General features: G+C 40.3%; 1 protein-coding gene and 2 non-coding genes across 4 annotated transcripts; 2 read left to right on the forward strand and 1 right to left on the reverse strand.

Moving 5' to 3' along the window:
• The first annotated feature begins 1,746 nt into the window (after positions 1 to 1,746).
• CWF19L1 (CWF19 like cell cycle control factor 1) lies at positions 1,747 to 26,706 on the forward strand. Of its 2 annotated transcripts, XM_065894223.1 has the most exons (14): positions 1,747 to 1,833; positions 4,604 to 4,688; positions 5,920 to 5,998; positions 6,611 to 6,712; positions 8,132 to 8,346; positions 10,283 to 10,401; positions 13,257 to 13,341; positions 14,970 to 15,110; positions 16,017 to 16,131; positions 16,889 to 16,968; positions 21,220 to 21,429; positions 23,040 to 23,159; positions 23,608 to 23,705; positions 26,543 to 26,706. In XM_065894223.1, exons 1-14 carry the CDS (start codon positions 1,811 to 1,813, stop codon positions 26,685 to 26,687), a joined length of 1,617 nt encoding a protein of 538 aa, XP_065750295.1. In that variant the 5' UTR covers positions 1,747 to 1,810; the 3' UTR covers positions 26,688 to 26,706. The 2 variants fall into 2 exon arrangements, with proteins under 2 accessions (XP_065750295.1, XP_065750296.1); XM_065894224.1 differs by lacking the exon at positions 23,040 to 23,159 and having other exon boundaries at positions 1,811 to 1,833.
• Positions 22,701 to 22,848, forward strand: LOC136136732 (small nucleolar RNA SNORA12). Its single transcript, XR_010656671.1, has one exon. It is a non-coding gene; the product is annotated as a small nucleolar RNA SNORA12 (small nucleolar RNA).
• On the reverse strand, positions 25,678 to 25,812 carry LOC136136777 (small nucleolar RNA SNORA70). The gene has a single exon (XR_010656706.1). It is a non-coding gene; the product is annotated as a small nucleolar RNA SNORA70 (small nucleolar RNA).
• Positions 26,707 to 27,776: the final 1,070 nt, after the last annotated feature.

Consider the following 27,776-nt stretch of genomic DNA (forward strand, 5'->3'; position numbering starts at 1 on the left):
CTGTAGTCTTCTCTTTAATTCATAACTTTATTTATGTGAGTCCTAATTTCTTTTTGTCTTGGTTAGTCCAGCTAAAGTTTTGTCAATTTTGTTTATCTTTTCCAAACCAACTCTTAGTTTCATTATTCTCCATTTCTCTATTGCATTTATTTCTGCTCTAATTTTTATTATTTCCTGCCTTCTGCTAACCTTGGGCTTAGTTTGTTCTTTTTCTAGTTCCTTGAGGTTTATTTGAGGTTATTTTTTCTTGATATAGGCATTTACAGCTGTAAACGTCCCTCTTAGAACTGCTTTTGCTATATCCACAAGTTTTGGTATGTTGTGTTTCCATTTTCATTTGTTTCATTTGATTTTCCTTTTGATCTCTTTTTGTCCATTTGTTGTTCAAGAGTATGGTATTTAATTTCCATGTTTTTGTGAATTTCCAATTTTTCTCCTATTACTGGATTCTAGTTTCATGCCATTGTGCTTAGAAAAGATACTTGATATAATTTCTATCTTCTTGAATTTATTCAGACTTGAAGCCTAATACATGATCTATCTTGGAGAATGTTCCATGTGTGCTTGGGAAGAATGTGTTTTCTAAAGCCAGATTTCCTAGCATGCATACAAGGCCCCTATTTTATTCCTTTTTTCAATTTCATTCCCTGTTACTCTGACACTTAACACTGTATTGGGCTATCTTGAGCTACCTTAAATTCGAATGGATGAGTTTTTTTCCCATAAACTTTCTACTTTACAACAGACTTAGATTTGCTGGAAAGTTGCAAAGATAACACTGAATTCCATATACCTCAATTTAGAAAAAATATAACACAGAATTCTATGGATGAGTTTTCATATCTTAACTGAGGTTTCCTATTCCTGAAATTATCACCTGCCCATGCTTGATAAACTTCTACTCTTCTTCAAGATTCCATCTTGACCTCCACTGCTAGGCTGGGCTGTATTACCCCCAGAGCAGAAAGAATATCAATGTGACAGCAGTACAGAGCCATCAATATTTTGAGGCAGTTAACTTGATTTTTCCCAAAAAAGCATTGTAGAAGTTGTGAGGAAAATCAGAACTTTGTTGTTCTTCCTTAAACTTATTTTAAGTTTTAGTTAATTTTGAATTGCTTGGCTGCATTTCGTGAGTCTCCCATGCCCCTCAGTTGTCAGGAACTCTTCCATTTCCTTAAACACTGTTGTCTCCAACCAATAAGGCCTGAATTCTCAAAAAAACTCAATGTCATGAAAAACAAAAGGTAGGTGGGCCATTGTAGATTAAAGGAGACTAGAGGGGCTTCCCTGGTTGCGCAGTGATTAAGACTCCGTGCTTCCACTTGCAGGGGGCGCGGGTTCCATACCTGGTAGGGGAACTAAAATCCCAGGTGCCCTTGGTGTGGCCAAAAAAATGAAATAAAATAAAATCGTGTATTACAAATTTCCCATGTACTCTTTTTTTAAAAAAAATATTTATTTATTTGGTCTGTCTTGCCCACGAGAGTTACATCATTAGGTTGGGGCCAACACCGTGCAGAGAGTTTTCTAGCAATTCAATAATTTCAACTGCCCCCAAGTAAAAAATTACAATCGGAATGTTTTTCGTCCTTTGTCCCTTCTTGTCCACGCTCCTGGTTTCTTGATTCCAGCTCGAGGCAAAACCACCTGAGAGAGGTATCTGTCCCTCGGCGCTCTCCGTAGGTAACTGAGATTTCATTGGCTGGGAGCGCTGACGTCTTATCGTAGTGCGGCCGCCTTTTCCGGAGGAGCGTGGGTTCGTTTTCCGTATTTTCGGTGGTCGTCCCAATCCAGGCTATAAGGGCAGATGGCTGAGAAACCGCTGCGCCTGTGAGTGACCCTGAGTCTGAAGCATGTGTGTGTGTGACCCTGAGCCTGAAGCGGGGTGTGTGTGTGTCTGTGTGTGTGTGTGCGCGCGCGCGCGCTGGAGGGGGTTTTCTAAAGGCGGGGGCGGAAGCCCGGCGGCTGCTGGTGAGCTTCGATCGCGTCTTTGCCTGGCCACTGCCGGCCTCTTTTCCTGGCCGTTTTCGCTTCTGAAGAGGGGGACTCTTGGCGACACTCGCTGAGAGAGGAGGAAGCTCCTAGCGTCAGGCCTTCTCCATATTAGGCCGTCTTGGTCTCTGACATCATTTCCCCTTCGTTTCTCCTCGCAGTATATTTACTAGCCAAAAATTGTAGGCATGGGGCCCATTGATGGGCTCTGGGCAGTGGTCGACAGGAGAGAGAGACAGGGCCTTTGCCCTGGCGCGCTTTTTGAGGGGATGGTGAAGAGAGGATTTCCATTCATTCATTCATTCGACAGTATTGATTGAACAATTGCAGTGTGCCGGGCACTGTGTTAGGCGTTGCACAGATGGAGTTCCTGCCCTAATGGATCTTACAGTTTAGGGAAACGTATATTAATCAAATAATCCAGATAAATGTTGAATTACGGTCCTGATAAATGTCAGGAGGAAAAGGTTCACGGTTCTGGGAGGGTGTATAGGGTATTTGGATTAATGTGAGGAATCAAGGTAGTGAGGATTGAGGCTTGATTAATAGTTTTGTCTTTATCCTAAAAAAGTCACTGGATCACTGGAATGTTTAAGAACGCCTTGGCATGATCAAATTTTCATTTTGGAAAGCGATTCTGGTTGCAACGTGAAGAAAAATTTATAGCCAAAGTAGAAAACAGCTAGGATTAGATAGCGTAAAGGCAGAGGAGGTTCAAGCTTTATTAAGGAGAGGACATCAGCAGGGTTTGGAGGTGGTTTGGTTATGAGTGAGAAGGTGTCAGCATTGTCCTGGTCCTAGATTTCTTTCTTCAGTGGGGTAGGAAACACTGGAAGAGGGCCCAGATGAGGAGATGATGAACTTGGAGGTGTCTTATGATGTACAAACTGGACAATGGCTCTCCCCAAAACAGAGATAATTCCATGTGACAACTGCTATGAGAGAGGAAGTGCAGGATCCTGTGGGAGCACCAGGATTTGGTGACTGATAGGGGCTGGAGGGCTTCCTAGAAGAGGTGGTGCTCAGCAAATAAGTGAAAGTGGTAATAATTTATTACAGAGATTGCTCTGAAAAGCTATATGGGTTTCTGATGTTTTGAGAAGAGGACTTTCTGAGCGGTCAGGAAGGCTTTAGAGATGTGGTAGGCCTTGAAGGATGGGAAAATTTTAGACTCAAGATGGGTAGTGTGGGACTGTTAGGAGAAATAACTACCCCAAGGGAATGGCAGAGACAGAGAGTGATCAGATCGACAGTAGGGAAGGTTTCTGTTATGGAAACTTGGAGAAAGCATTGGGAAGAGAGATCAGGGACTTGTGGAAAGCTGTGGTTCCTCAGGCAGTGGAGTTGTCTTAATGTTTTTGAGGAAAGAACATTAAACCGCTGGCTTTATGTAGGGTGGACAGGAAGAAGGGAGAATATTAGAGGAAATGTAAGTATATCCTCTGCGTTGTATCCAATACCAGATTCGCCGTATTTCTCTCCGATTCTGCCTCTGCATAAACTACAGGACTCTCAGTTGCTCAACCTTGTAATTATCCTCCATTCCTACTTCTCCACTCCAATTTGTGTTCAAGTTTTCAGAATTCTAAATTTCTCGTCTGTTTCTCTCCTCCCCATCTTCATTTGACACTGCCCTCTTTGCTGGTATTTTTGCTTGTAGTCACTTGTTCCTCCAGACCATCTTTCAGTCTGTTACTAAAATGATCTTTCTAAAACAGATATGATCGTTTCACTACTCGCATTTTCACTACCTTGAAAATGTTCAGTGGTATGGATAGTAAAGCACACCAGAAAGACATACTGACAAAACAAGAACTATAATATTTCAAGATGAGTTAAAAGACATTAAGAAAATGATATGAGAAGTGGAAAAACCATGTAAGTCAAAAGTATAAAAACTCAGAAACGAGATTATAGAACAAGTTACCTCAAAACGTAGGGTCAGTCTGCCTAACAAACCTCAGGTCTTGTCGGTTTCTATCTCCCTACCCCATAACACTTTACACATACCTCCTATTATTGCCCTTGTTCATATAAATTTATAACTATCAGCGTATCTCCCCTTCCCTGATTGTGTACTCTTTGAGGCTTGAACTGAGTCTCCCTCTTCTTTATACTCCTAACGTGTTCTTAGCATAGTACTTGGCATACTGCACTTAGCAAGCATGTCGTAGATGTCGTGAGTGTGTTTGTTGAATGGATGAATGAAGCCCTGTGCTAAGATAGTGGTAGTGGAAACGAAAAGGACAGGATGACTTTGAAAGATATTTGTAAAAAGGAATTGAGGAGACGATGACTGGATGGGGGATTTTTGGGTCTTGGTAACCAAGTTGGCAGTAGACTCAGCCACAAAACTTGGCAAGTGAGAATAAGCTGGTTCAATTTTGGAGGAAATGATAAGTTAAATTTTAGATATGGTGAAGTTATTGGTGAGACCTTTAGGTGGAGCTGCCCAGTGGTCATTAATAGTGCACATGCAGTGAACCTCTCAGGTAACCTCAGAGACTGGATCACATATCTCCCTAATCCAGGAAGACTGGTGTATACCAAACCTGGCAGGCTTATTTGTGTGTCCTGCATTGCCTTAACATTTATGTCTTGTTTGCAGCTTGGCATGTGGAGATGTTGAAGGAAAGTTTGATGTTTTATTCAATAGAGTTCGAACAATTCAGAAGAAAAGTGGAAACTTTGATGTAAGATGTTTCTTTTTACTGCATTTAATTTGACTGTTGTAATCAAACATAGTAAAATAAAGTTTGGGCTCCTTTATACATTTCTCAGTCGAACACATACTCTCCTTTTTTGTTAGACTGAGTTCCTTTTTTTTTTCTTATGTATACAAATTTATTTATTTATTTTTGGCTACATTGGGTCTTCCTTGCTGCACACAGGCTTCCTCTAGTTGCGGTGAGCGGGGGCTACTCTTTTCTGCGGTGCACGGGCTTCTCATTGCCGTGGCCGTTGTTGTTGCGGAGCATGGGCTCTAGGTGCGCGGGCTTCAGTAGTTGTGGCACGTGGGCGCAGTAGTTGTGGCTTGTGGGCTCTAGAGCACGGGCTCAGTAGTTGTGGTGCATGGGCTTAGTTGCTCCACAGCATGTGGGATCTTCCTGGACCAGGGCTCAAACCCGTGTCCCCTGCATTGGCAGGCAGATTCTTAACCACTGCTCCACCAGGGAAGTCTGAATTCCTTTTCTGAGCATGGGAATTTAGTAGCTGAAAAGTGGTGTGGGAAGGGAGATGTGTTTACTGTAGACCCTTCTATACTTTTTTGAATTTGAATTTTGTTACTTTATTACTGTACGCAAAACTGAAAACAGACTAGCAGAACCTCCCTAAGTGATTCTGACCCTCGGTTTGGGAAGCACAGATCTATTTCATGGGTATATGGTATGAGTGAACTCAGGTAGCATATGTGCAAATGCTTCACAGACTAAAGAGTCCTATGTAATTGTTATGTGTTGTTGCCAGCTAGACTGTAAATTTTTAGAGTACAGAAGAGTATTCTAGTTATGGGGATAATTTGTTCATTGGGTTAAAGGTTGAGTAAGACAACAAGCAGGAAATGTGTCCTTTATGCCCTGTATCTCTCAGGGTATCTAATATTGTTTTGTATTTTGCAGAGAGATTTTTTAAGGTTGATGTCTCCATTTTTCCCTGACCCTCTTGTCTCTTTCCCCAGCTTGTATTTGACATCCAGGGAGCCAAAATTTAGGAATTTATAGAATCAGTAACTACTACAATTGTTGTAAAAAAATTATGTTTAGAAATTCTGTAAATTGATTAAGGAAATTCTGTAAATTGATTAAGGAAAAAACTGAGATCATTAAATAGGATAATTAGCTCAATAACGTTATTATCAATTAATTATGTACTATTTGATATTATTAAAAAATCTCATATATCTGTTTAAAAAACTCATTTTAGCTGCTGTTGTGTGTAGGAAATTTCTTTGGCTCCACTCCAGATGCTGAATGGGAGGAATATAAAACTGGCATCAAGAAAGGTACAGAACTTATTTTTAACATATGATTTCTAATAAAGTTTCAAGGCTACATGGTTCTTGCCTAGTTGTTTTTCACACGTTAGTGATTGAAGAGTTTGCCTTTGAGTTCTGCATTGACCTGGGAAGAATGCCTATATATCTAAATGTTCACATTTTGAATTTGGTTGGATTTAGTTCTAGAAAAAGAATTCTCTTCTCAGTAGGAAGGAATTGAATAATGCAACCATATGTGTTCTTTTTCCCCCCTAGTTTCAGTGTTTTTTATTAAGCCCTTTGGAGTCTGTGTTTTCCTAACTATACATTGACTATCCTCTCCAAGATGTTACTTCATCAGCCTAGTGATACCATTTAATAGTCAAGCCACAAGGTTGGTTGTAGGATATCCTATGTGGTGACCATGTTCCATGTATAGGATTGCAGACTCTTTTTGGCCATGCCATGTGGCTTGTGGGATCTTAGTTCCGGGACCAGGAATCAAACCCATGCCAGGGAATTCCCTAGAATTGCAGACTCTTTACTTTTGCTACAAGTGTTTTTCCTATGGGGATACAGTTCTCAGGTTCCAAAGCAGATCTGGTAACTAGCTGGTGTCATGTCTGTTTCTCTCACTAGCTCCTATTCAGACATATGTGCTGGGTGCCAATAACCAGGAAACAGTAAAATATTTCCAAGATGTTGATGGGTGTGAATTAGCTGAAAACATTACTTATCTGGGTAAGTTGATATCTTGTGTGTTTGTAATGAACATAATGTGTCCCAGGAATTAGCCTCCCAGGAAATTTGTGGCTGGATTCATCTGCCATTACTGCCTGAGAGAATGGGGATCAGGGTTTTTTTTCTAAAGTCAGTGTCTATACCTTTAAGACTATGTCATTTTTCCTATGTTGTCTCCCACCTCTCCCCAATCTCCTTGTACTTTCACAACCCAATATATACTCTTTCAGCCAACTAGAGGAATAAAATATTTGACTACAGTGTTTGAAGTACTTCAGGTATAAATTGTGTTAAAAAAAATTCTATGTATGTGATCTCACCATATAACATTGCTAGATGTACACAGCTTATTTGTTAATTGGACTCCTAATTTGCTATAGCTCTAGGTTTCACTGAGGTTTTGAAAAACTCAAGTTTTTAGTGCTGATACTTGGGTTTTTCACTGCTTTTGTCCTTTTTCTGATTCCAGGTCCACTCTTCAATTCCAGGTTAAAATTGTTCCTCCACAACCCCCTGAAACTCTTAGTGGTTCTTTCAGTGTCTGGCTGTTGTAAAAAGCACTGTCAAATTTTGCTTTTCTTCTCCACTTGCTCCCCTCCCCCCACCACTACTGCTTCTTGGATCATTCAACTCACTTTTATCTAAAATGGCTCAACTGGTCTTCACATTTCCTCTCGGTCTCTCATTTCTTTAGAAAGCTTCTACATTTCCTTTGCTATAAATGCTCTTTTTACAGTTTTTTTATTAGTATGTGTGTTCCTTTTTTACTTTATTATTCTTTGTTAGTCAATATGTGTGTTCCTTTATTAGTTAGTATGTGTGTTCCTTTATGAGTTAGTATGTGGAAAGAACCATTTGAGAAGAAGAGACTCAGTAGATGAAAGGGAAGTGAAAATTGAAGGAACAGGGTTCTGGCGGCAACAAGAAGGAAACGGAATCAAGGGCACAAGCTATGAATAAATTTAGAAGATGGCAGAGTCTCTTAATTTTTCCCAAGTAATTGCTTTTTCCAAATGTTTTCCTTCATTTGGAAGCTTCTACCTTCATGAAGAGTACATTTATTCTAGACTATAGCTTACTCACAGATGCAATTATTTATTTTTCTTCTCAGTGCCTCTCCCTGTATCCAGGTGTCTAGATCTTTTAGTCCCTTTGGAGTCTCTAGAAGGCAGAAAGCCTTTTTCTTAATCAGTGCTTCCTAGGTTTTTTCATTTGCGAGGCACCTGGGGCAATCAGACTGTGGGCTCCAGCAGCCTTCACATAAGGACTGCTCTTACTTACTGAACAGGAATACTGTTGTAGCCATCCAACATTGAGACCTAGGAGCTGGAAGTGGGGCATGGGGAAAGAGATTCATCACCAGAGTGACATTTCATTCAGCAGTTTGACTAAAACTTGTCCATTTTTCTTTGAACCCAGGTCGTAAAGGTGTCTTCACTGGAAGCTCGGGGCTGCAGATTGTGTACCTCAGTGGGACAGAGTCCTTAAATGAACCTGTCCCAGGTTACAGTTTTAGTCCCAAGGATGTGTTTTCCCTGAGAACAACGCTGTGGTCAACCTCCCAGTTTAAGGGTGTTGATATCTTGCTCACATCCCCATGGCCCAAGTATGTGGGGAACTTTGGGAATTCTTCTGTGAGTAGTATTTGTTCAGTTGGAATTTCTAAAAGCAAATTGCAGTGGCTTAATTTGAGGTTTTTTGCTCTTTATGTGACTATTTCAGCTCTTAGTTCCTTTCAGTAGAAATCTTTTATGAATTTTTCAGGTTACTTAAAGCCTTATTGGCTGACCAAAGCAAAAGTTGATCTTAATGAAAGCATGATTCACTGAAGAGAGAATGCTGAAGTCTTACTTATAAATGAATTTTAAAAAAAAATTATATTCTCTGCTTCAAGTACCCTTTCTCAAGCTTCTTCTTAAGAAGTTTTGAGGGGTCACTAATTTTCAGTGAAAAGATTTATAGCTAGTGGCAGCTCTGTAGTTTTATTTCTACCTTTCCATTCCAGATTATATCTTTTTGGCTATCAACATATTTTAAAAGGTGGAATCATCATGGGATTGAGGATAGTGATCTAAAGTTGGGAAACAATATATTGAAAACTTAGTACTTTTCTAACGGGAAAGCTTTAATGTTGGAATGTATTGGAGCGTGCCATGGCGTTCGATCTAAATATTTTTGTAGGAAGAGGATGTACACCAGGTTGGTGAGTGACAGCTATCATGGGGAGCTACCTTGGTGGATATCAGCCTAAGGAAGACCTTGAAAGGTTGTATGTGAGCGCAGAAAGCATCAGCTGAACTTCAGTGAAGGAAAATGTAAGAATGCATTTAGGGACAAATATCAACTCCTAGATGTAGAGTTATCAGATATGATCCAGAAAAGGGCCTTGTAGACCACTCTGCCAACTTCAACATAATGTGTCCATGACTAAAAAGGCCAACAAAATACCAGGCATTGTCAGGATTTTGAAGGGAGAAGGGACAACACTTTCTTCCCCTTCCACAAACCTATGGTTATTCTGCCACTAGTATACAATAGGCAGTGCTGGTTGCAGCGTAGAGAAGATACAGCAGAACTAGGGAAGATCCAGAGAAAGACTACTAAAGTGGTGATGAGAGAAAGACACGTGATAGTCTATAAGGAAGAATGAACAGCAGTGCTAAAAAAGTTTACAATTTTTGATTAAAGTAGATTTTGATGAAAGTTTATAAGTAATCATACAAGGTATTTATAGGGGAGAAAACAGTATATCTCACTAGTCCCTAAGGTACTGTAACTAACCTCAAGGCCAGTTCCCTGCCCTTCAGCAGACACCTGAAGGAGGCAAGCATAAGACAAAAGGAAGGTTTTGCTTTACTTAGTGGAAAATTAACTCTGGTAATTTCTTTATTTCCAGTTAATACCTTCTCTTAGAATGAAGTTCATAAATAACGTTATGGATGAGAGAGCACATAATTTATTGTTAATGGAAGCTCTGGGAACAAACCTAACTTTTGACAGACTTTGTATTACAAACTGTGACAAGGGCACGGTTGTGCCCTTCCACAAGCCACACCTTCCTTGACTGAAGCAAAATAAAGGATTGTATGGTTATGTGATGAAGTCCTTGAATGTTCTACGGCAAATATTCTATGGATCTTAGGGGCCCTGAAAGCTAGCTTTTAATTTTGATCTTCTGCAATGACTATGACTGTCTGCATTGTCAGAACTACAGGAGCACAATGAAGCAACTTATAGATGTACTACTGTCTGTGGGCTCCAGAGAGAGTGTTACTTTCCAAAAAAAGATTGTAATAAACCTTGTTTTGGGTATTAGTATGGAGGAGTTACCTTCTCCCTTAACCTCTGGCTTCCAACAACTGTTCCTATTTCTGCATTTGTAATAGCCCAGTTCCACTTATGTGTTGAGATTTCTCTGATTGCCATAAGTATGGAATTCATGACGCAAATCCTGCTGCCCACATTGTAGCCACATAAATATTCCAAAGACATTTCAAAGTATCTTGTTATATCTCTGCATTTCATGATAACTCTTAGGTCTGTTATGATGACTAAGTTTCTATTTACTAGGGAGAAGTGGATACCAAAAAATGTGGCTCTGCTTTGATCTCCAGTCTTGCCACAGGCTTGAAACCAAGATATCATTTTGCTGCATTGGAAAAGACTTATTATGAGAGGCTTCCATATCGGTGAGTAGCATTTCATTCTTTTTGTTTTTTTGAAGAATTTGCCTGGATTTTCTGTGTAAACTTCTCATGTTCATTTCAGCCATATAATATCTTGGTTTCTTTTAGTTACTCAGGCATGAAATGAGTGACTCTCAAATCATTCCAATTCTCTGAGTTTGGTTTCCTAATTTGAAATACAAGGGATTGGATGATACCGTATCATCCAATGTATCATTTAAAGCCCCTTAAAGGTTTGAGGGTCTGACATAACAATGCTGTTTAACTATCATAGCTTGATGTACAGTAAGTCCTGTTTTGATCAGGTTAAACGTTACTCCTTGTATAGTCTTTTTTTTTTTTTGCGGTACGCGGGCCTGTCACTGTTGTGGCCTCTCCCGTTGCGGAGCACAGGTTCCGGATGCGCAGGCTCAGCGGCCATGGCTCACGGGCCCAGCCACTCCGCGGCATGTGGGATCTTCCCGGACCAGGGCACGAACCCGTGTACCCTGCATCAGCAGGCGGACTCTTAACCACTGCGCCACCAGCGAAGCCCCCTTGTATAGTCTTAAACTCAGGATAATCACCTAAGAAGTATTTCAATTTAGGAATCAAGAACTTGTATCAATTTTTTTTCTCTCTCTCTTTTTTCAGTATAGCTTGGAGATGGAGTTTTTAAAGGATGTATTACAGAGAAAATAAAACCAGTGTTTTATAAGTAATAGAGCTAAGTAAAGTTAACTCTGAAAGATCTTCACTTTAAAGGCATGGGTAATCCCTAAAATGATTTATAAAAACCTTTTTTTTTAATATACAAAAGCAACATATGTGTTGTTGAAAGTTCAAAAAATATAGGTGAACAAAAAGAAGAATATAACCTGCCCTTTCCCTATAATCCCACAGCCTAAGATATAACCATAGGTACTACGGATTTTTCTTTTATATCTCCATATATGCATTCCAGAAAAACCTCTTGTTCTCTGAAACCATGCACTAAAAACAGAAAGGTTATAGGAATAAGCCACTCAAAACTTTTAAGGATCCAAATATACATTTCTCTGAAGAGCATAAACCAGTGGCAATAGGCACATGAAAAGATGCTCACGCATCATTAGCCATTAGGGTAATCTAAATCAAAACCAATGAGATACCACTTCTCACCCCACTAGGATGGCTATAATCAAAAAGACAAATAATAAGTGCTGATGAGGATGTGGAGCAGTTGAAGCCCTCATACGTTGCTGGTGGGAACGTAAAATGGTACAGCTGCTTTGCAAAAATATTTGGCATTTGCCTACCATATGACCCAGCAATTCCACTCCTATTCCAAGTGAAATGTAAACATAGGTTCACAAAAAACTTGTACACAAATGATCATAACAGCATTATTCATAATCGCCAAAATGAGGAAATGACCTAAATATCCATCACCAGATGAATGGGTAAATAAATGGTGGTATATCCATATGATGGAATGTTATTCAGTAAGTAAAAGGAATGGAGTACTGATAAAAGCTACATGTGTGACCCTTGAAAAGATTATTCTAAATAAAAGAAGCCAAACACAAAATACCACATATTACATGACTCCATTTATCTGTAGTGTCCAGAATAGGCAAATCCATAGAGATAAAAAGTAGATTAGCGGTTGCCAGGGGCTAGTTGGAGGGAAATGGGGAGTGACTGTTAATAGATACAGGGTTTCCTTTTTTAGATGATGAAAATGTTCTAAAATTAGATAGTGTTAGTGGCTTAGTATATGTCAATATGCTAAAAACTGGTGAATTGTATGGTATTTGAAATAGATCTTAATAAAGCTGTTAAAAAAACAACAACAAAAAACCCTGTACAACTTTTTTTTTTTTACATCTTTATTGGAGTATAATTGCTTTACAATGGTGTGTTAGTTTCTGCTTTATAACAAAGTGAATCAGTTATACATATACATATGTTCCCATATCTCTTCCCTGTACAACTTTTTGACCAGAGCTGTAACAAAAACCCATACCTATCATAATAAAAATACTGGCATTTTTTTTCCAGGGAACATAGACACTCATGTATTTTTATATTTTTCCTAGGAGAATGAAATCATGCTATGTATTGCCATTTGAAGCATTTTTTTTTTTTTTTTTTTTTTTTTATGCGTTACGCGGGCCTCTCACCGCTGTGGCCCCTCCCGTTGCGGAGCACAGGCTCCGGACGCGCAGGCCCAGCGGCCATGGCCCACGGGCCCAGCCGCTCCGCGGCATGTGGGATCCTCCCGGACCGGGGCACGAACCCGCGTCCCCTGCATCGGCAGGCGGACTCCCAACCACTGCGCCACCAGGGAAGCCCCATTTGAAGCATTTTTTTCCACTTAAAACTCATTTCTCTTTGTTTTTCATTATTATAGTTTTTTATTACATAAAAGAAGAGAGAATAGTGTAATGATCCCTCCTGAACCCATAACCTACTTCAGCAATTATCAACATTTTGCCAATTTTCCGACTCTTTTAAAGCCAAATTTAGAGTTTTTTGTGCTTTTCAAATACGTGACCTCATTTTTTTCCTAACAGCAGCCCCGGGAAGTAGGGGTGATTATTCTACTAGATGGACAGGTAACATCTGAGATGTTACTGGTGGTGATGTAGTGATAGACTTAGGACCTGTGCTTTTTTCATGGCCCCGTGGAGTCTACATATTTCATAATTGCAGATCAAAAGTAAAGTTTGTTGGTGGGAATTCCCTGGCAGTCCATTGGTTAGGAGTCGGCGCTTTCACTGCTGGGTTCAATCCATGGTCAGGGAACTACGATCCCGCAAGCCTCGAGGTGCAGCCAGAAAAAAAAAAAAAGGTAAAGTTTGTTGGTAACCTATTATCTTTCCAATATGTTATAGAAACCACATCATTCTGCAGGAAAATGCACAGCACGCCACCAGGTTCATAGCTCTGGCAAATGTTGGAAATCCAGAAAAGAAAAAGGTAAATTTTGAGTATTTGGTGTTTGGTTAATATTCATTGTCTGCCTGATAAATGTTCCTCTTGCCAAGTTTAGCATTCAGATCTTCTCTTCTCCCCAACTGCGATGTCCCAGTACTTCAGTGACTTTACTCTTTATAATAATATGGTAATGAAAGGTCAGGTTTCCTTGGGTCCTTTGTAGGAGATTTTAGAGAAGGGTTTGGGAAAATAGGCCCAGTGGAACAAAGGCAAAATTTCAAATGAATGATGTCTTTCTTCCCACATCCATGTGGTCGTCTCTATGGGTATTTTTCATGAGTTTGACCTCAGATGGTACTCTTGTTTTGCTTCTTTTAGCAACTTCTTTTAGCAGAAATAATAAAACCTTCCCAAGGATTTACCTAAGCCCTCGTTGGCTTTGGGAATCTTAGTGATACCTTGAATCTGTCTTTATACTGGAAAACAGTGCAGGTGAATGAAAGAGGGTATACCAGAAAAGTATATTGTTCTCACTTCCCTGAGAGCACTTCTGATTCTGTAGGGCCAAAAGCAGGATATTGTGGATTGGAATAGCTAAAGATCAGAACAGTCAGTCACGTGGGAAAATATATAAATTATCTGAAGATTATCCTACTATAATATGCCATAAACAATGTACATGCAAAAGATAAACAAGTATTTTGTTTCTTTTTCCATAATATCTTAAACTTTTAGGCCCAATGCATTCTTAGCAAGTTTAGATTTGTAATTTTTTTTAACTTCCTTCCCTCCCTCCCTCCCTTCCTTTCTTCCTTTTTTTTAAACTGCCCTTTCAAGACCGAGCATCACTCACAGTATTTTTAGTCTATTGCTTTACTTTCAGGGACATGTTAGCCTTAACCCTAAGCAATGCATACTTCACTCAAAGAATATGCACATTTTAAAATTTGGAAAGTATTAGTAAATTCATTTCAAAATTTTGTTCCAGTTTACACCCCTACCAGCAGTGTATGAGTCTGTTTTCTCAATGGGTAGTGTCAAATTTTTATTAACATTTTTGGCCATTATGATATAAGAAGGTTGTGTATCATTGTTAATTAGTTGTATTTCCCTGATCAGTAGTGAGGTTAAGCATCTATTGATATCTCACGTAGTTTTCAGTATCTGTGCCATTAGTCCATGGTTTTAGATATTTATGTGAGTATTTATTTCTTTGCTACTAATCCCTAAGAAAATCTATCAGCATATACAGCAGAAATTGTATAAAATCAGAGGGAAACACTAAGTTGTCCAATTTAGTTTTCATTAGAAAAAAAGAAGGGCAGTGCAGTGACTATGGACAAAGTGCACAAAGATAAAGGACCCAGAGACAGAAGCAGTTTGTCTTCAAGGGTTATGGAGCAAGTCCCTCTGGGCCTTGCAGTGATAGTTGTTTTGTGTAAGGGCTGGGCTTTGATTAGTTGCTTGTTACTTCATCAGCCCTTGGTTTGCCCCTGCAGAGATCACTGAAATGGCATTGCTATGGATTCTCTGAACCACAGATGGGCTGGTTGCTGCTCTTTAATCTTACTCAGTTTCTGAAGCTTTATGTGAAATGTTATAATAAAATAGGTTGGTTACATTTGCACAAACAGTATTTCCCTTAATATTATGTTGTTCTTCTCCCAAAGTATCTTTATGCATTCAGTATTGTTCCTATGAAACTAATGGATGTAGCAGAACTGGTAAAACAGCCTCCAGATGTCACTGAAAACCCTTACAGAAAGTTTGTGAAGCAAGCATCCTTAGAAAAGCAAATACCTGCCCCTGAGGTATGTTCTGACTGAGAGGTGGCATTTTCTGGGCAGGATTGCCCATTACAGGTGTCCTTTTCCTAGTTATAGTTTAATTCATAAGGCAAGTTTAATCCCTCGAATCTAAATCTTTTTCTTTCCTTTGGATAATCATGCTGGTGATTAGAAAGCCTTAGTAGATTTCCAGTAAGCTCAATGTGTTTTTTGTTTTGTTTTTGTTTGTTTTTTAAATTATAGTTTGGGGTTAACAGTTTCATATTTTTAGTCTTTCATTGTCTAAACTTGGTTCATATGTTGGCGTTACACATGTAGAGTCTTTCCTTGTCTAAAGTTAATTCTCTGTTCTTAACTCTTCAGGCAAAGATCCCAACTGCTTGGTAGCAATGTAATTTGTGATTTTATAATGAGTGGTATAGGTGAATAAGATTTACTCTGAAGAAATTTCTTAATAGCAGACTTTTCTGAAATTCGTTTTCCCTTCACTAAAGCAAGGAATGTCAAGTTTCCTTACTAGTATGCATTGTCTACTTTCTCAGACTTTTTTTCTTATCTTTTTAATTAAAACTCAGAATTGTTTGATCTGTGAAATTGTAAGACTGCACCATGGCCCTACTGAGAGAGAAAGGGAAAGGAATGTGGGTGGGTTCGTGCTATTCTGTTTTAGGCAAGAGTTGCTGTATAACTTGCATTTCAATTCACTTTTCCAAAGGGATAAATTTGGTGGTAGCTTGGATAAGTGTTGAGAGGTATGACTGAGAGTCCAGGCATCAGGATTGGGAAAATATTTTTCTTCTCTAGAATAGGCAGAAAGGGCAGGGAGGAAAGACATGACATGGCAGGAACATTCCCTTGTATGTGGATGGTTGGCTACTTGTCTAAAGGTTAGTTTAATAACATTTACTCTTCTACCTTTGGCTGTTCCAGGAAGATTCAGCCTGTCAGTTTTTCTTTGATTTAAATGAAAAGCAGGGAAGGAAGCGTTCATCTACAGGCAGAGATAGCAAGTCTTCTCCTCACCCAAAGCAGCCTCGCAAACTTCGTAAGTACCTTGGTTCCAGAGGTCTCTTATGTGAGCAAAAACTGTTATTTTGGGTCTTGTTTGGGAAGCAGCATTGCTAAGAGAGCCTCTTCTGGCAGAAGAAGATTGTATATTGAATCATTAGGACCAATAAGAAAAATAAAAGAATGCAAAGGTGGCCTGACTTTGAGGCTGTCTGAGGCTATTCCTGTCAGAACTATGGAAAAAGCTCCTTTCCGTCATGTCTGTAAACGTAAGGTTAAGAGCCTACAAAATCAGTTTGGGTTTATAAAATAATAGAATAATCAAACTGGTAGAAAAGACTTACAGCTGTTACATTGAGATCCTCTTTCTCCACCCCTTGTTTCAAAGATGAAGAGGCTGACTTCGGGAGGGTACGTGTACTCCCAGGGTCATGTGGATAGCTGGTGGCATGACTAGAACTGGAATTGGGGCTCCAGACACCCAGTTGAGTGTTCTCTCATTGCAGTTAGTTGCCAGTTACATGCTACTTTAGTCAATATATGGTTATCACATGGATCACCTACCTGTGGATTGGTTACAAATTCAGAACTTTTAATAGAGGTTTAGTTTCATTGATAATGGTGATGGGGGCAGGGGTCATAGTGGGAGCACAGCAGACACAGTCCGTTGTGGCAGTACTGTGTACATATCAGTGTTTGCAGGTTGCAAAGATCAGACAAGGCTGAATTCTATAGGGTGGTTATGTGCTGGAGTGCTTGGACCATGGTAACATTTGTCTTTCTTCCACATGAAGCTCAGCCTCCAGGACCCTGCTGGTTTTGCCTTGCCAGCCCTGAAGTGGAAAAGCATTTGGTGGTCAGCATTGGCACACATGTGAGTTACTTCCATGAACCTTTTACAGAGGAGACACCTGTTTGTTTTCTGTTAACTTTATTGAGTCATGATTTACATATCATAAAATTTACCTACTTTAAGTGTGCAATTCAGTGATTTTTAGTTAACTCCCTGATTGTACAGCCATCACATAATAGTTTTAGAACATGTTCATCACTCCAATAAGATTCCTCATGCCCATTTACAGTTAGTCTCCATACCCACCCACAGCCCCAGGCAACCACTAGTCTCTTTTTTTTGTGTGGTACACGGGCCTCTCACTGTTGTGGCCCCTCCCACTGCGGAGCACAGGCTCTGGATGCGCAGGCTCAGCGGCCATGGCTCACGGGCCCAGCCGCTCTGTGGCATGTGGGATCTTCGCGGACCGGGGCACGAACCCGTGTCCCCTGCATCGGCAGGCGGACTCTCAACAACTGCGTCACCAGGGAAGCCCTATGTTTAACTTTTTAAGATACTGCCAAACTATTTTTCAAAATGGCTATACCATTTTGTTTTCCCTTCAGCAATGTATGAGGGTTTCTGTTTTTCCACATCCTTTGCCAACATTTGTTATTTTCTATCTTTTTGACTAGAGCAACTATAGCAATTCTCCTGTGGTTTAGTAGAGCCAGTTTCACAAGATTGCTCCTTCTCTCCCTCCTCTCTGACAAATAGGTATGGCTCTCCTAGGGTGATGTTTTTATGTAATTCTTGAACTTTATGTGTTTTTATTTCATACTACTTGGGGGTGATGAGTTACTTTTTTGAATTACTATTTAAAACAAGGGTTTTCTTTTCTTTTTTTAATTAATTTATTTTTGGCTGTGTTGGGTCTTCGTTGCTGCGCACGGGCTTTCTCTAGTTGAGGTGAGCAGGGGCTACTCTTTGTTGTGGTACGTGGGCTTCTCACTGCGGTGGCTTCTCTTGTTGCGGAGCACAGGCTCTAGGCGCGCGGGCTCAGTAGTTGTGGCTCACGGGCTCTAGAGCACAGGCTCAGTAGTTGTGGCACACGGGCTTAGTTGTTCCATGGCACGTGGGATCTTCCCGGACCAGGGCTCAAACCCGTGTCTATTGCATGGGCAGGCGGATTCTTAACCACTGTGCCACCAGGGAAGTACAAACACAAGGATTTTCTTTGTCCCAAAAAGGGAGTCTTCTGTTGCCTTTACACTCATATTTGACTAAAAATGTTGGTATTCTTTTTTATATCTTCAGATTTAAAAACTTGAGTTTATTAATTTTTATTTGTGATAATTATGCAATGTTGAGAACTGATTTACACTGATTATATAAAAGACTAAAGTGATAAATTCTCAGTTTTGCCTAGTAGTAGAGGATATAGCTTCCTAATGACGGGAATACCCACATCCACATTCCTGGTATGGGTATCTGGGAACCCAAGATAATAATTACAAGATTGCTTGGTAAGCACTGAATCAGACTATGAGGACTGGATGATTTTGAGAAGGATTTTATTCAGGCTGTGGAAAGTTCTGATGAACTATGTGTGTCTCACTGTAAAGTCATCCTATTTCAGATTTCCCCAGATACTTTTCCTTGGGCAGGGCTTGATTAGGTATTAAATAATATTAGTTTTTGACCCTCATTCCTCTGGGATTCATATAGACCATTATTCTTCTTTTTCGTTCATTTAGAATGAAAGAAGCTTAATTTTCAGGGTTAACATTTGCACCCTAGTCTCCCATGACTAGAATTGGCTATTTCCCAAGGCCCCTGAGGAAAATATTTACAAATCATTTCTTAGTGTGTGATGCTTCTGCGGACAGATACTTTCATCCATTTTTCACTGATTTATTCTAATTTTGTTTCCTGGGGATGACCTTTTCCTCAGCTTATCCTGACAGTGAGGGCCTTCTTCTGTGGGCTCCTGTAGACTGACTAGAATCTGTGTCATCTTACACTCGAAGTCATATCCCTCTCCTGCCATTATTGTTTGACTGAAGAGTCCCAGTCATTTACATTTAATTTTTATGTCTTGCATATTGGCACACTCCTGTCGGTAGGGGGTGCATGAATGGGGTCAAGGCCTGTGACACAGCTGGGCCATAGAGCCTGTGGATGAACTCTTCAGTGGGAAGAGAAGCAAACTCAAAAACTTCTTTTTATAGGAATACCTTTTTGGATTAACTCTCTTGGGTCTTGGTTTCCTCCTTGGATTAGTATATGCTATCCTTCTCTCCCATATGGTATGGTATGGGAGAAGGCTTCAGACTGCCTTCTGTTTCGGAAACAGTAGGTTCAGAATGCCATGCAGGGCACAAGAGATTTGGAATGGGTGACTTAGCTCCGTGCTGCTCTGGGCCTCCAGGAGAGATGGCCTTTCCTTTCCATTTATTGTACCTTTCTATTGCCTAGGGTATCTGGCTTAGGGTATGAGCCTAGGGGATAATCAGGAAACCTGTTTGCTTCTCATCTTGACCTAAAGCTAGAGGGGCAAAAAGTATCTCAGATTTTGATTGTGGCCCAACCCAGCACCCCAAGTAGGAGGTCACATGATGATTTTAGCCTAGAGCCTACCTAGTAATCAAGTTTACACTTACCTGCGCTGTCCTTTGTTGTTAGAAACCTCTTGGGAACCTCTGGTGACCTGTGGGTGTCTGGCATAGGGCTTGGAGTCCCCTCTGTAGCCACTCCTCTTGATCTCCTTTCATTACTTTTTTCCCCTGGCTTTTTCTCCGTCTTTGCCATGCCTTCCTCAAGGAATATACATAGAAGTATGCTAATGGCTATAAATTGGTAAAAGCAGGTGCGGGCTGCTAAGAGTCCAGAATAACTATTGCAAAATCCATGCATTTGTCTATAGGAGAAATATTCATTCAGGTCCTACTTATACATTTGAGATAAAGTTAGAGATAATTCAAGTATAGAACAGATTACAAGTTGAGAGTTTGAAAAGAAGGGAAGAGATCGGCCAAGTGTGAAACTATTCACAAGAACTAGAAGGTACTGCCTTGGGGGGTGCTATTTAGTCTAGACTAGAAACTTCAGTGCACATCACAGTATAAAAAGGAAAGGCTAGAAAACTCAGGCTTCTAGAGTAACCTTTTAAAACAAACACAATCAAAATGGTTATTAAAATTTTTTTTTAATGTTTTAGCACATATGAGGTTTTGATGAACTTTAGTCATCTGGGATATTAACTCTATAGATGTGTTCAGTCCTCTGTGCCAAGGAGATCAAGGATGATCATGCTTTAGTTTGTTTCTGATACTTATCCTGTCATTCTATTGGGCTTTCTCAGTGTAGATGAAAAATAAATGACTCCTTCCTTCAGCCTTAACTTTGAACCCACCACACTAAAAGTATACTTTGGATTGTTTTTCTAAAGCTCCAGTACCTTCATTTGCCTGCGCTGATATTCACTGGCCCTTTCTCTACTCACTCAGTGTCTTCCCTTCAAAGAATGTCTGAGTGGTAGAGCAGTCTTGCATGTTTAGGTTTTGACAGAAATATTTTTAGTTGCTGTTTAGCTGCCGGCAGCCATTGTTGGGAACTACAGTTTTTTGGGATGTACCTGAGTTTGAGGTTTCTTCTTCTTCCTTCCCTGTTAGGTTATGTTTGCTTTCATTTTGTAGAGGTTAGTCAGCAGCTTAAGGCTGTAGGGACACTGGATGCTAATCATGTCATCTTCGCCTTTTTTGTGAGCCTAAGAGGTGTATTTAGGGGGTGAGGTTGGGTGTCACTGTAAGGAAAGTGGTTCATTTGAAGTCAGAAGTGGTATCTTTCTTTGGCTGGAGGTGATAATAAACTGAAAAATTGCTTTCAAGTTTGGAGCCTGGGAGGAAAAACCAACCATCTGTTCCAGTCTCCTTCAGCTCTGGTGTGTTTGTAGCCAAAAGCCGGTCTGCGTGCTGCTCATTGGCTCCCAGTTCATTTGATAGTTGCATAGAAATTTGTTGCATCTGGGAACTCCCTGGCGGTCCAGTGGTTAGGACTCCACACTTTCACTGGCGAGAGTGCGGGTTCAATCCCTGGTCAGGGAACTAAGATCCCACAAGCCGTGCAGCCAGAAAAAAAGAAATTTGTTGCATCTAATCTCATTCTTCAGCAGGTGCTTGACAACATTGTTGTTATAACCTCTAAAATCAGATTTTTTTTAAGAGGAGAATTTCTACTGAGCCTCTTGAGCACTTTTCCCACACCCTTGGGCTCACGCTCTGTAGAGGCGTTTCTCCCTGAAGAATCACACATGCAGTATTGATGTCTCACTTCTGTGTGCTTCCTCTTCAGTGCTACCTTGCCCTGGCCAAAGGAGGCTTATCTGATGACCATGTCCTCATCCTGCCCATTGGACACTACCAGTCAGTGGTGGAGCTTTCAGCAGAGGTGGTGGAAGAGGTTGAGCAGTATAAGGCTACACTGAGGCGCTTCTTTAAGAGTCAAGGCAAACGATGTATTCTATTTGAGAGAAATTATAAGAGCCATCACCTCCAGCTACAGGTAGGTGGTCTCTGCCCAAGAACTTGGAAAGGCTGTATGGGGACCTGGATATTGATAAATATTTAAATAATGTTAATTTTTTTGAAGTATAGTTGATTTACAATATTGTGTTAGTTTCAGGCATATGGCAAAGTGATTCAGTTTTACATATATATATTTTTTAAGATTATTTTCCATTATAGGTTACTACAAGATATTGAATATAATTCCCTGTGCTATATAGTAAATCCTTGTTGTTTTTCTATTTTATGTATAGTAGTTTGTATCTGTTAATTTCATACTCCTAATTTATCCTTCCTCCCCTCCCTTTCCCCTTTGGTAACCATAAGTTTGTTTTCTATGTCTGTGAGTCTGTTTCTGTTTAGTATATAGAGTCATTTGTATTTTTTTTTTCAGATTCCACATATCAGTGATGTCATATAATATTTGTCTTTCTTTGTCTGACTTCACTAAGTGTGATATTCTCTAGGTTCATCTGTGTTGTTGTAAATGGCAATAGTTCATTATTTTTTATAGCTGAGTAATATTCCATTGTGTATATATATATATATATATATATATATATATATATATATATATATATATATATATAACATATCTTCTTAAGCCAATTGTCTGTCGATGGGCACTTGGGTTGTTGTGTAAATTGGTGCAGCTGCTATGGAAAACAGTATGGAGGTTCCTCAAAAAACTAAAAATAGAGCTATCTATGATCCAGCACTCCCTCTGCTGGACATATAACCAGTAAAGATGAAAACTCTAATTCGAAAAGATACATGTGTGCCAGTGTTCATAGCAGCACTATTTGCAATAGCCAAGACATGGATACAACCCAAGTGCCCATCAACAAATAATGTTAATTTTAATTAATATTTAAGTATTTGATTCTAATATAAGGTTAGGTATTTAAATAGTTGATTTCATATTTAAAATATTTAATATGAATTTTCATATTAATATTTAAATAATATTCATTTAAAAGGTTAAAGAGTTTCTGGTGATAAGTCCAGAGATTTTATAGGGATTCACAGGGTAGTGCATGGCAGTACAAGTGAATAGCACAGATAGTAAGTGCCTTGTTGAGAAAAGGAATGGGTATTCGAGGAAGGTTCCAAGAAAGGTGTGGGCCTTGATAGATAGAGTTTGGAAGAGAGTGGGTATTTTGTGTGAAGCTCAGCATGAGTGGCAGCTCAGAGGTAGGAAATAGTCTCAGATCCTGCCTGGGGCTAGCAGCTCAGAAATTCAGAGACTGTTATGGATAATTTGATTGTCGTTGTGGTGGTTTTCTTTCTGGCACATTTGTTAAGTTTTCAAATGGGCCTGACTCTGCCACATATATTATATAGGAGCTGGCAAAGGCTTAATGACAAAGAGATCTCTTTCTAGCCTTTCCCACATCAGAGATGGGCTCCCACATGTGGCAGACAAGCTCATAAGTTTAAGTCCTTACAGACAGGCTGACATAGACCTGTCTGGCCTGAGGAGAATCTCTGCTGAGGGGTGTTTCTCCACCCCTGTGATGGATTTGCTACGTCTCAGGGACTGTGCAGGAGGCATGAGCTCTCTGAGACCTGCATGAAGAATTTCTCCTGCTCCCCCCCCCACCCCAGGTCATTCCTGTGCCCCTCAGCCGCTGTGCTACTGATGACATTAAAGATGCCTTCATTACTCAGGCACAGGAGCAACAAATAGAGCTGTTGGAAATCCCAGAGCACTCAGACATCAAGCAGGTAAAACAGGAGGGGAAGGTCATATTCCAGGAGAAGTAAAGACCTGGTTTCTGACATGTTGAGCCTGAGGTACTCAAAGGTGTTTAAAAAATGTTAAATGGGCAGGTGACAATTTGGTACTAGAGCATGGGGTATTGATTAGACTAGAGATGAAGATGGTATTACATCAGTGCCTTAATGCTTTCCTGGGAAGAGCAAGAAATTAGAAATTTCCTAAGGCAGGAACTTAGGAAGGTAGGTGCTACTGGGAGGATCTTTGTAATGTCTGCCAGTTTGGCTTTTTAAACTCTAGTTCCACTAAGTGACTTGGGATTTATATCTGCTCACATCCTTTTTCTTGTGCTTCTAAGCTGAATTCTTTGCCAAATTAAAGCTTTAAAGAGATGGGCTGGGATTTTTGACTTTTAAAGCACTATTGCATGTCCTCATATAACTCTGTTTACTTTAGATTGCACAGCCAGGAGCAGCATATTTTTATGTTGAACTTGACACAGGAGAGAAACTTTTCCACAGAATTAAAAAGAATTTTCCTTTGCAGTTTGGAAGGTTTGTACATTTTTCTTATTTTAAATGTATTTTCACTAGACCTACTCTGAACGAAGTAGTGGGCTGCATGGCCAGTTGAGTAAAAAGCCAAACAAGGAACAGTCCTTGCCCCAAGGAACCAGTAGTCTTAGGGCAAGTCAGATGTTTACATATATGACAGTAATGCAATGCAGAGTGTGAAAAGTACCGTAACAAAGTTTTGAGGAACAGTGTACTTTAGAAATTCAGAGAAGGGAGAGCCCATTTCTACGTGGTGGAAGGCGTCATGAAAGGGCTGAAGTTGAGCCTGAGAGAGATATTTAGAGGGTAAACTTTGGCATGTGGGCATTCTAGCCCAAGGGAGGAAAATGCTATTATTAATTGAACGTGTGCTCTGTGCCAGACACTGTGCCAAGAACTTTCCATGCATTGCCTCATTTAATCTTCCAAACTCTGTAAGGTAAGTACTGTCATCCCAATTTACCAGTATGAAGAATGAGGCTCTGGAGGAGTGCCAATGGAACTTTCATGATGATGGACATGTTTTATAAAAGTACACTGTCCTATACAGTAATCACCAGCCACATTACTAGTGACTACTGAGCACTTGAAATGTGGCTAATATGACTGAGGAACTCAATTTTTAATTTAATTTAATTAGGATTAAATTTAAATATGTCAGGCTAGTGGCTTCTATAGTGGACAGCATGGCTCTAGAGTGGTTAGGTAGCTTGTCCATGGTCACACAGTGACCTGGCCTGCTGGACCCCAAAGATGTGAGGTCTTAACTCACTACTCTGTAGTGTCCTAAAGGTCTGGATGAGGCTTCATTTTTGCTCCTCATATCATGGAGAACATGACTGCAGAACTATACAGGGAGTGGTATAAATTAGGTAGAGAATGAAGACAGGAATTTGCTGGCAAGAAGAGAGAGTATGGAGGGGAGTTGAAAATGTGCGGAACAGGTTATCTGATGCTGGTGTCTGTGATTTGCAGTGGTTTTTTCCCTAGTTAGAACTGAGCTTTGAGTCAATCTTGAACCCTTTTTGGAGCAATTTGGAAAGCCTCCAAGAGATTGCCACCATTGGATAAGTCCAGTAAACGTAGTTGTCTACATTTTCAAAAAGATAATAAATGAGAAGAAATGTGTTAGGAGCTTCAAACATCTGACATTATCTTTGTGTTATTGATTCAGCAACAGACACAGGTGTGGACACTGATGACACAGGCACATAAGCTCACAAAGGATAGAGTCTCTGAATGATTTTGTGCTCTTGGTAGTTGGTTGTATTTTCAACATTATTTTTCACAATAGTAACTTACAGTTACATAGCATTTTACAGTTAACGAAATACTTGAAAAGACATATTTTTTTTCCTGCTGCACAAGAAGGGCGGTTCTGTCTTCATTTTACAGATGAAGAGGTAGACTGATGATCTGCCCAGAGAACTAGAACTTGAGCTTAGGTCCTTTGACTTTTAGAAGACTCATGTGATTTGTTTTCAGCCTTTCTATTTACTGTAGCTTCAAAGTGGAAAATGAACCATACAAATGTACAAATAGAGTTCTTTTCTTTTTTTTGACAAGAAAGGATTTATTGGTGGGCACGAGTAAGGAGGGGACGGTGCCAAGGCTCTCGCGAGTGCAGGGCCCACCATGTGTCCAGGGGCCACGATTAGGGATGTATTTGACCCCACAGCCATCCAGGATGAACTGCTTTTCTGCCACCATGTTTTCAGATTCATTTAAACTTAGTTAAAGCCCCACTTCTTGGAGACGTGGATCTTCTGGCAGCCAGGGAACTTGAACTTCGCCCTGTGGAGGGCCTCAATCACATGTTCCTTGTTCTGCAGGAACAGTTGTGGATGGACATTATGACTTGGCCAATGTGGACCCTGGCCACTGTGCCCTGGGGCTTTCCCAAGGCACCGTGCGTACCTGTCTGGAGCCTAGATAGGGGACAGCATGCCAGTCATGAATGTCCACTGGAAAGGGCTGTCCCCAGGGTCCCTTAGGGCAACCCATAGAGGCAACAGGCTGCATACACTACTAAGAATGCTGCTGTTTGCAGTCATTGCACACTGGGGCCCCATGGGGAAAAGAGCACAGTCAGCTTAATTGGCTGCAAAGGAGTTATTTCTAATATATCAAAATAAGTAAAAGTATAAAGCAGTGGCATTTAAAAGGTAGCTTGTGTACGTGGTGGTTTTGTTGACATTGAGCCTGTGCTGTTGTGCCTACGTAGGCCTGAGTGCACTAGAAAGAGAGGCAGAAAGTCAGAGTGGGATATGAGACTAGGTGCCTGACTTTTCGCCTCAGCACACTAATGACCTGAGATGGCAGAACTAGAGTTTAAGGCAGGATGTAAAATTACAGCTAGTTTGGTGCTTTGATTATGTTGTCTCCATACATCAGAAAACCCTTATTTTGCATTTCATAGGCAAGGAAATCAAGGCACAGTGATGAAGTAATCTGTTCAAGTCACAGATAGCAAGTGGCAGAGCTAGGAATGGAATCGAGTCCCTGATATTTCTGATATCAGGGGATGCCCTCTTTCTACTGTGCCATGTTGCTTCTCTAGGTACCAGTAATGTAGTTCCAAGTTGTTCAGAGAAGTAAATGGAATTTGAGGGGCTAGAAGAGCTAAGAGCTGGTCACTTATAACAGACATGACTTTGATAGATAGAATGGCAGAGACGGCTCTCAGGGCAGAGAAAATGGTATGAGCTAAGTCAGAGAAATTTGCATACCTTCTTTGGGTGATGCTGAGTGGAGCTCTCTGGCTGGAGAGGAATCAAAGGAGGAGGGGGTTTTGGACTGATACTGTCCGTTTTGACTTCTTTGTGCTTTTTCTGCAGGGAGGTCCTGGCTAGTGAAGCTATCCTTAATATTCCTGACAAGTCTGACTGGAGGCAGTGTCAGATCAGCAAGGAAGAGGAGGAGACCCTGGCTCGTCACTTCCGGAAAGACTTTGAGCCCTTTGACTTCACTCTGGATGACTGAGCAAAGGGAAGAGCACTTTATGAACTTCACAGGATGTAATGGCAGCCTGTTTTTTGAGAAACAACAGTCTCCCATGGGGACTGTTTCCCTGCCTCTTTTTTGTGTATTCCCATGGAACCTGCCTGCAGCAAGAGGCCTAAGATTGAATATTTTTTAGAAAAAGTCACATTCTAGGATGAAGATCTTATGTTAAAAGCATGTCCGTCATCAAACTCCAAGTACAGCTTGTTTTTATCAACATTTTCAAAAATATTTAAACTATCATATAAAATCCAAATGCTTTTTCATGGTTGGGAAGTGTCTTGTGTTCATGTTACCTATAACCATTGAAATGAAGTAGTGTGTGTGTATAGTAGGAGGGGCCAGGGCTTTAGGCCCAGGTGTTATCCCAGGATCTCACAGGTGGCTTCTCACTGAACAACCCAGGATGAAGGCCTTTGCCATTTTTCTCTTATAGCAGTCATCTTACTGATATAGAAGAGCTCATTCAGTCCTTCAGCAAATACTTAACTCCAATGTGCCAGGTGTTTTTCAGGCTCCAGGAGTATAGCCGTGTCCCAGTGTGATCCCTGTTGTCCAGAATTTACAGTCTAATTGGGAAGAGGAGGGGCAGATTTTTATAAAGAAGACGAGTTCTCCTTTAGATACTGAGTTTTAGTTGCTGTTTGATAGTTACAAATTCATGGAGATCTGGTTTGGTGATAGGGTTTTGGGGCTCATCAGGGTATAGGATAGGTGAAATTATGAGAATGGATGGAAGTAGGGTGAATACAGTCCTAAGCTGAAGATGACTACCTGAGAAATGTCAATATTTAAGGAGTGCTCGGAAATAGAGTGATCCAATAAGTACATGGAGAAAGAGCAGAGAGAGAGAGACAGAGAGTGATCACAGGAGAATGCCAGATCTTGGAAGCCAAAAGAAAAATAATTGCTTCTATTTACTGGGCATTTATGGCCCAGACACTGTTTTACTTAATCCTCACAAAATATCTACGAGGTAGGTATTATTACCTCCATTTTTTTCACGAAGAAAACAAACTGGCAAACTTGAAGATTACGGAGCCTGAAGTTAACCTGCCAGGATTTTTT

This window comes from Phocoena phocoena, chromosome 16, assembly GCF_963924675.1.
Source record: "Phocoena phocoena chromosome 16, mPhoPho1.1, whole genome shotgun sequence".
Taxonomy (NCBI): domain Eukaryota; kingdom Metazoa; phylum Chordata; class Mammalia; order Artiodactyla; family Phocoenidae; genus Phocoena; species Phocoena phocoena.